Source organism: Arvicanthis niloticus, chromosome 10 (assembly GCF_011762505.2).
Source record: "Arvicanthis niloticus isolate mArvNil1 chromosome 10, mArvNil1.pat.X, whole genome shotgun sequence".
Lineage (NCBI taxonomy): Eukaryota > Metazoa > Chordata > Mammalia > Rodentia > Muridae > Arvicanthis > Arvicanthis niloticus.
The window spans coordinates 25010409-25019197 of NC_047667.1; the positions used below are offsets into that span (position 1 = coordinate 25010409).

Genomic DNA, 8789 nt, shown 5'->3' on the forward strand with positions numbered 1-8789 from the left:
CTGGATGGTAAACTCTGTCCCCTAGAAAAAAACAACAGTTCAACAGCAAGAACACAGTGCTCCTCTGTGAGTGTAACCATGACCGCTCACTCCCCTCCTGATCTCTCCGCTTCTACAAAAAGTGCTCCTGGGAAGCCTTTCTTGGCTGGCCATACTTGTGTCTGCTGCATATACAGCTCCTGCCTGTACTATTTCTAGCATTGGACACTCCAGGGACCTTTACAAGGCTAAGGACATAGCTCTGCTCTCCTAGGATCCTACACACAAAGCACTGCTCTAGTTGTGGCTTGGCTGAACTGCCCTGAGCTAGACATTTTGGGGCCACTTTTTCTCCCCTGTCCAGTCAGCTCTGTGGGAAAGGTACTCTGGTACCTTAGAGTCTCAACAACCCCATTTAATGCCAAATGAGATTAGAGTCTTAGAATTCTATCAACCAGGGGTTCTTCTACCCCAAATGTTCTTTGAGGGTAGTGTTAACAGGAACAAGAGAGGAGGCTGTATGAAATTACAAATGCCCAAGTTCATGTCCTTGAGAAGGATTCTTTATCCTGGGTGTGGAGGTAAAGGGAGAATATCTGAGCATCCAGTTACCCTCAGAACCATACTGTCCTTCCTGACAAGCATCTGCCTTCTCACCGTTCTCTTCATGGGTTTATCTGACATGAACAAAATCATGTTGGCTTCTTAGAGAAGCTGGCAGCCATCTCCACGTGGGCATCATCATCAGAACACATCTGCCCACACATGGAACCCAATGGCTTAGAACATCACAGAGTTTCCCTGATCTACAAGCAGCGTGAACTGTTTGTCTCAGTCCATGTCAACGCAGAATTTCACTGGGTGGAACCGTGTCAGACAGTCTACTGTCCTGAGGACAGTCCTGTGTTCGTTTTCAGTTCTGTGCCTTAGATGAGACTGGCTGGCTTTCTTGTGTCATATGGGCAACCCAAGCTTTCCCAACTACAAAAATCTCTGAAAGGCAGGTGAGCATGGGAGGGGAGACTCATCCTTTTCCACTTCCAAATGGTCACACCCACAGTGCTTGAAGCATTCTTTCTCTTCTTGAGCTGACCCCCTGTCTGCATTTAATGTTATGCACAAAAATAAGCTACAGATGATCCCACTCATCTTTTCATGCTCCAAACTTCCATCACAACAGCATGAGCCCTGGGTCCGATGGCTGTGCTTACTCTATCTATGCTGGCTGGTACATTTCTTGGAGTATAGGGTCTGTACAACTGTGTACGTGTATGTGTGTGTATGTGTTACCATCCATCCATGCACCTATGCATACCCTTCTTCCAGAAAGCTGGGGGCTATCTAAGCAAGGGATTTTGTACTTAAACTAGATGCACCTCACTTCCATCCCCAGGATAAACTTTCTATATCACAAGGGTCCCCAGGACAAGGCCTGCCTGGCTTTGAAAATGTCCTTACCCACCCCTGTCCCAGAGCTCACTTCATCTATGGTACCCACAGGTAGACACACAGCAAGAGGAATTTAAATGAAGCAATAGAAAGAACTTTGTGAAAGACACATGTGAGACACTACCCCCAAAAGATATTCAAGAGTGGGAAGGAATCCCACTCTCACTGTGCTAACAGATGATCAAGGATTTCAGGAAGACATGCGTTAGTCTGCTCCCCGAGCCTCTTTCTGGCCACAGGGAGCCCGACCACTGCTTCTCCTCCCCTGGCATTCCCAGGATCCCAGGGAGGGCAAAGAGTTCAGTAGAGCTCCACCAAACCCTCTCTGCCGTGGTTCTTGACTTCTTCCTGGGCATATGCATACAATAGAGAGGCCCAAACATACTATGCTGCCCTCCGTAGGCACCCTCTCCTCAGCCTCATAAGGCTGCTCCTGCAGGCTTTGCTCAGCAGTGGTTAAAGCCAGCTCTGATGGTGCCTGTTCTGTCTGACAGAACCCGTGTGGCTTCAACTGAACCCACAGCATGGGCAGAGCAGAGGCCCACGCCGTGTACCAGGCCCGGTATAGGCAGCATGGTGGGTAAGTGTAGGAAAGGATTACAGGGAAACTCAGCTGTGGTCAGGAGTAAAACCCATCATGGAGGGACCACACCTCTAGGGAAGCAAGAGCAAGCGAATGGCATGTTAGGTACAGGGATTACTTGTGCTGGCCCGACATGAGTGAAGGGTGGGGACTGGGGTCATAATTCTGAACTTTGCTACATGGCAGACTCAGCGAATGAGGGTTTTAGAGCGCCAGCTTTCAGACGGACTAAATCAGAACCGCAGACAGCAGGGTCTAGGTACTTGTTTTCTAAAAATAGGATTTTTATACCCTGCACCTAAGGTTGAGATTAGGTGATGAGAACTTTAATTTTGTAGGCTAGATAGGCTATTTACTAGAGAGATGTAGCAACTAGGAAGTCTTAAGTCTTTTTGAAAGACAGCCACAGGTGATTTGGGCAAGGTCATTACAGAGGGAGAGAATGATAAATCTATTTCCAAAGGGCACAGAGCCCTTCTGATATGCCCTTACCCAGTTTCTAACAGAAACAGGGGTAACAGAGAGCAGTCACAGCCAAGATGGGCTCTTGCCACAGTGCGAGCTGCAAGGGGTGGTGTGTGTGCATGCCTCTGCTATGTGCTAAGTGTGTATCAGTACATGTGCATGCATGAGGGATGTGTTGTGTGTGTATCTATGAATAGATGTGTGTAGCAAGTGCATGAATTCATATGTGGAGATATAACCATAATGTAAAATATTGTGTGTGTACATATATGCATGTGCTAAACGTTTGCATCCTAGTGTATGTTCACATGTGTGGTATTTGTATGTATATGTATGTATATATATGTGCATTGTATATGATTATGTGTTTCATGTACACATGTGTGTGCATATATGTGTATATTCATGTACATTGTAGCATGTGTATATATGTAATTGTGCATATCCATGTCTATAGAGTAACTGTATGTCTACAACATATATATCCATGTGAAGAATGTATACATGTATATAACACACACTTACAAAGAATATCAAATAAGAATGTTTGACATCCTTCCATTCTGCTATGGTCAAACACCATACACCTTCTAGAAGCCATACTTGATCACAGAAGTACTTTTCAGATTTTTAAGTCTAGAATAAATGGCATGTTATTATTTGCAATTTGGGCGGGCAGCCCCTGACACGGGTTACCTGGCAGTGTGGCCACCACTCCCGTAATCTACCCTCCAATATATTTTTACAAACTCTGCCAGGGAGCTGAGCAGAGGATGGGATCCAGGAAAACAAACAACATTTGCTACAAAACGCCCTGGGATACTCCACATTTTTGCATGTGTTATAACAGGTCAACAGAAATATTGGCTAAAACCCCAACTTGAAGCCAAGATACATGGTAAAGAAACAGAATTGGTTCACTTGAAGTTTAATTAGTATGTTTTGCCTCTGGAACAAGCTTAAACACAAATGCCCGTTAGCATCTCCCATCTCAGCTCGGTGCCTGAGAAAACAACCCCACAGTGATGTCTACCACAGCCCGTGGCAGGAAAGGGCAGCTTTCAAGGATGGAATGAGCAGAACCTTCCTCTGGCAGGGCTTCCCGCTGAGACCCAGACAAATACAAACACGCAAGTCACCAAAGGCAGGGCTGCCCAAGGCCGCCCTTTCTCAGCACACTGTAGCGGGCATGAGACTGCAGAGCCTGAACAGGCGGGAAACTTGGAGGGTGAGCAGGCACCTCCTCAAATCCAGCCAAACCCCAGTCTCTGATCATAGGGGACTGAAGGTTTCTGTGCTCTAGTGGGAAATACCTGCTAAAGGGAGAAGGAAGAACTTCTGCCCCAAGATGGGAATTGAGACTCACAGACAGTTGAGCAGCCAGCATCATGCAGTTCAAACGCTAATCATGTTAGATACTTTTGGAAGAAGCAATAGAAGCTTCTTCTTCGTAAAAGCTCCTTTTACAAAACTTAGTGTGTGATCTGTGGGTCGTGGTGGCCGTTGTCGTGCTTGGTATCAAAGAGATATGGGATAAGATGTAGGAAGAGAGTCCAAATGAGGTGGACACACCTGAAAGGTGTAACTGTTTGTCAGCCCTTCACTCTCATAGGACAGATCGCTATCAACAACCAGGGGAATCTTTCCCACCCTAAGAAACATCAATACTCCTGAGCAGAGATCTCTTGGTGAACAGATTTCACACCACCACCATTTACTTCCCCACACAGTCAGGAAGACAAAGACCTGACCCCCCCCCCCCCCCCGACACACAAAGGGACACCCTGAGAACACAGGAGAGCTACTTCATGGACAGACACCTTGAGTAGAGAGTAGCCTCCCTCTGCATGGTTTCAGCCCTCCTGGGGACTTGATGACCATAGTGAAGGATCTGGCCTATCATGAATAAGGAGGGAAGAGGTTGATATGTACAGTAAGATGGTTCCAGCTTCCATATCCAGGCCTCAACAGCCCAAATCCCCCTTCCTAAAGAGAACAAGGTGATAAGGGTGGGCCTGAAGGATGAGGGTCTGAGGAAAAAATTGAGAATCCTCTTCTAAGCGCCTGGCTGTTTACCAGGAACAGTGGCCATTTTGCCAAGCAACCCTTTGGGTGGGGCCAGCCTTCTTTAGAGTGTGGGTTCTGACAAAGAGGCTCTGGATATGAGGCAAGGAGCTCCAGACCAGTGTTCTGCTCCAGGAGAAGATTATATGAAAACTCAACTGTCCAGGGAGCAGAGACCTCCCAAGGCTGCCAACTGGTCTCTGCCAGTATGGAGAGCAGGCTCCTGGCATGGAAATCGCCGGGAGAAAGAGCGCGAGGAATGGCTGTGCAGCAGACACAGAACACTTGGGCGTTTCGGATGAGGAGGACAAGAGAAATCTGAAGAAAACAAAGCCAGACAAACCAGATGCACCAGCTCCAAGTGCCCCAACCGCCTATTCCAGCTGGGAGAACTGGCCCTCTTTGGGAACCTCCCCAGAGGCTGAGGTTAGAGCAGACACACCTACAGGGCCAGTCCCAGGGGGAGCTCCTGGACAAGTATGCATTAGGAGGCATCAGGGTCAGCTGCAAGCCTTCACCTGGATGAATCCCCTTGGGGGAACCTTTGGTAGAGACATCATCAGACGGCTATCCACAAAGCCCAAGCTAGAAGCAGCAGTTTGAGATGACAGATGTCAGGGAACACCCTGATAGGTAGGGAGAAGGGCTGTTTGGGCCCTGAACACAATTTGTGATTTTCCTGGCTCTAGGAGCCTGGAGCTGAGACCGGTAGAACAGGAGTGGAAAGGGACAAGGTTAAAGCACTAAGCAGAGGGGAGTGGGTGGCCTTAAGCTGTGCCTTGGGCTGTGGCTCCAGGAAGCCCTTTGTCACTCCAAACCTGCTTTCAAATGAAGCCAGTAAGCAGTGACAAAGGCTGAAATAAAAGGGGAGTTAGGCAAGGGAGTGCACATCTGTTAGGAGAGGAGCCAGGCGCCCAGACAGGGACAAAGGGCACAGAGAGCAGCAAAGCTTTCTGGTGTGGGAGGTGGCAGAGTCTGCCAACAGCCATTTTCTCTTCCTTAGTTCTAGCAAGGGGTCACTAGGGAACAGAGGAAAGAGAGCACATGCTTGGGGCAGAGAGTGTGGGCCTGTGGGCCTGTGGACACGGAGGACTGGCAGAAGTCTATTTCTTTTGTTTTTTCCTTGTCCCTTGCCACCCTCCCCCACGTGTCCTGTTTGACTTGGACTGGTTCACAGAGTCCCCTTTTATTAGCATTTTACTCAATTTGGCTAAATAATAAAAAAATAACCATGTTCAAGTCTTGCTAACAATATTTGATTAACCAAAGGTTGGCATATTTCTTAGTGGAAATCCTTTATATGACTTTTAACACCTTGTCAGGTACACTTTCCACCTTCAGCTTCAGGGACCTGGTTCCTTTCTCCTGGCCTCCCCCAAATTGGGGCTTGCCACTCACACAACCTGGGGCGGAGACAGGCCTGAAAGCCCAAACTGGTGAAGTGGGCTCAGTTGAGACTGGGAGTGTTCCCACCCCCACTGAATTCATTTCCGGTTTGACACTATTTTCTACTTAAGCTGGGTCAGGGGAAGGGGTTCTGCATTAAGGATTAGAGAGAGCAAGCACCTTCCTTATGGCAGCCCGGTCCCATGATAGCCTCCTAATCAGATTTGCTTCTTTGGTTTGGTTAGAGACTTCCATGTAAAATAGCAGGGGATCCCAGGGACTAGTGTGTGTAGAATGGGAGGATCCTGACTACCTTCCCATCCCATAATGCCTCTCCTGAACCCAAACTCCATCACAGTAATTCAGTTGCTCCCTTTCCCCCTTCACACAACACCTTCACTACGGTAGTTGTCCCTCTCTGCCTGGGTGCAAGCCAGAGACTGATGATTGCAAAGCCCGGGGAAGGCGACTGAGAGGATATGGGGAGAGGTAGGGGAGAGCACCCGAGTCTGGAACGTCAGGACAGACACTTGAAGATAATCGGAGGTTGGGACCCCTGAAGCAGGATTGGGAAAAAAAGAGCCATCTGGATTTAGTTACTCCCAGCAGTGTCCCCCCAGTGAACTACCCATCCTGACCCACAGTGCCATCAATCCCCAGCAGCAGGCTAGTTGGAGGCGGCCGGGTCCACCCTTTGGCAACGGCCTGATTGCTGAGATGTGGATACTCTTCACAGACCCTGCCGGCGCGGGCTGGCACTCAGTCCCCACGGGCCAACGGAAGCGCATCGAGAGAGACGCACTGTCCCAAGGGCGCCGTGCGCGCACCTTTACCTCTGTTGGAGTGACTCAAGGTGGACGACTGAGAAGACTTGGACTTCTGCCGTTTGACGGTCATCATCACCTGCTCCTGCACACGCTGTCTGCCGGACGTGCCGGTTTTCATCTTTTGATCAGAGGGCAAAGCGAGCGTGGAGTTGTCCTGGTCCTGGAAGCATTCGTACGCCAGCGCGGTCTTGAGCGGCGAGTGGTTCATGGTGGCGGGAGGCGCGGGCCAGGGAAGCCGAGAGTGCAAGCGCAGGCCAGGGGAGCGAGAGTGCAAGCCGGGGTGCGAGCGCGTGTTCTCCTCTCAGCGGCTTCCTATGGCCATAGAGCGCTGGTCCGCGTGAGGGCTCCCGGCTGCTGCTCCTGGCGCCTCCGCCCCGGCTCGTCCCTCAGTAGGCACTGGCCGGACCCGCCCTCCGTCAGACAGGATATACCACCCCTGCCCTGCGCCACCCACTCCGCAGGCCGCCGATCAGACGCGAGCTGCAGGGCACTGCCGCTGCCAGGAGAGCGCTGGGGTGTGTGTGTAGGGCAGGGCGGGGTGGGGGTGGGGTGGGGGGGGAGTGCCCGGTGTGCGACGCTCCCAGGCTCGTTCTTCTTCTCCCGGTGATGACGTGAGGTCCAGGGGAGACGCCCCTGGGTCCTGCTCCTGCTGGCTCCAGGAGAAAGTGTGGGCTCAGCTAAGGACTGACAGGGGACCTCTGTCGAGGAAAAGGGAACTTTTCTAGCTCAGCTCCTCCTTTTTCCCCTTGGGAAACGAGTGCCCCTCAATCATTGAGGTCGTGGCAGAGACCAGCCCTGTCCCTTGAGGGTTCTCAGGCTGATAGCTGATGGCTCTTGGGCCACTGACCAAAGTGAGAGCTTTCCACTCTAAGGCAGCCTTTAGCTTGAAGGGAGTGAAGTTTGGGGTATAGGAAAGGCAAGACTTAGAAAACAAAACAACCTGCAAAGTAACTGCTCTATCACTTGTGGATACACCCAGCACAGAAATCGTGTCAACAGCGGGCCTTCTCTGAAATGACATATACTACACCAGACCAATGCCTGGCATCCAATGGGTAGACATTCAATGAAAAGTTAAGATAAACTAATTTGAAACCTACTCAGACTCTTACTGAAAAACCAGAAACTGCCTCATACCTAAAACTCCCCACTATGTGCCAGAGACTGTGTGTATTCTCTATGTACACACAACCTTGGGATGTGTGTGGGGAATGTTTCAAGCATGAGGCACCCTCCCAAGCTATGGAGGGAGCCCACAGTAGTGAATTTGGTGTGACAGCAGCTGAGTACTCTCAAAAACTCTTTGATGGTAATCTTTCTTAAAAGCATCACACCCTGCCTTGCCCACGAAGATAAGCGATACTGGAAATATTCTATGCACTTCTTGATGCCTCGGGTTTCTGGTTCTGGATATCCACCACTGAGGTGTGCAGCTGTGACATCTCGTCTTCCTAGGTTGAGGGTTTCAGTGTCTGAATGCTGTGGTCTTGCCTTCAGGTGGAGCTGTAGCTCACTGCTCACAAGAGTCCTTCTCGGGCTGTTCCTTCGATCTGCAGAGGAAGGGGGAAATCACCTAATAAGATTGGTTGCTACTTATGTGTCAAAGAATAGCCAAGAAGACTGACTGCTACCATGTGAAGGTCATGAAGGTCATCACCCCTCTTCCAGAGAAGTGGGTGCCACATACAGGCAGCTCAGCTGTTCCCCAGATGGCGCTCACAGGAGCCACCTGCACAGCAGACCATAGCTTCCTCTAGGAACAGTGGTGTACATGAGTAAAACAAACAAACGAGACGAAAACAAACAAACCTTTAGAGATGTCAGCCCAAACATGCCATTGTTAGTCACTAAAATGAAATACCTTCAATCCGTTGTCACCACTCCACTTTGTGAGCCTCTGCATCCAGCCACAGACTGTTGTGTGCATCACAGCCCAGCTTCATACTTCAATGGTAAGAAGAGAGGCAGCCTGTTCCTAGTAAGTGACAAAGCCTATCTTCTAACCAGGTCTGATGGCTCCTGGTCCACTGCTTGTC

At 49.8% G+C, this 8789-nt stretch overlaps 1 protein-coding gene across 3 annotated transcripts in view; it reads right to left on the reverse strand.

Moving 5' to 3' along the window:
* Pkp1 (plakophilin 1) overlaps window positions 1-7223 on the reverse strand; it is a 47056-nt gene extending 39833 nt beyond the window's left edge. Inside the window, exon 1 of one of the 3 annotated variants that reach the window (XM_076941258.1) lies at window positions 6754-7223. In XM_076941258.1, the coding sequence (XP_076797373.1) occupies window positions 6754-6961 (208 nt within the window). In that variant the 5' untranslated portion in view covers window positions 6962-7223. The remainder of the gene's footprint in view (window positions 1-6753) is intronic. The other 2 variants (XM_034513405.2, XM_034513404.2) reach the window with 2 other exon arrangements.
* Window positions 7224-8789: the final 1566 nt, after the last annotated feature.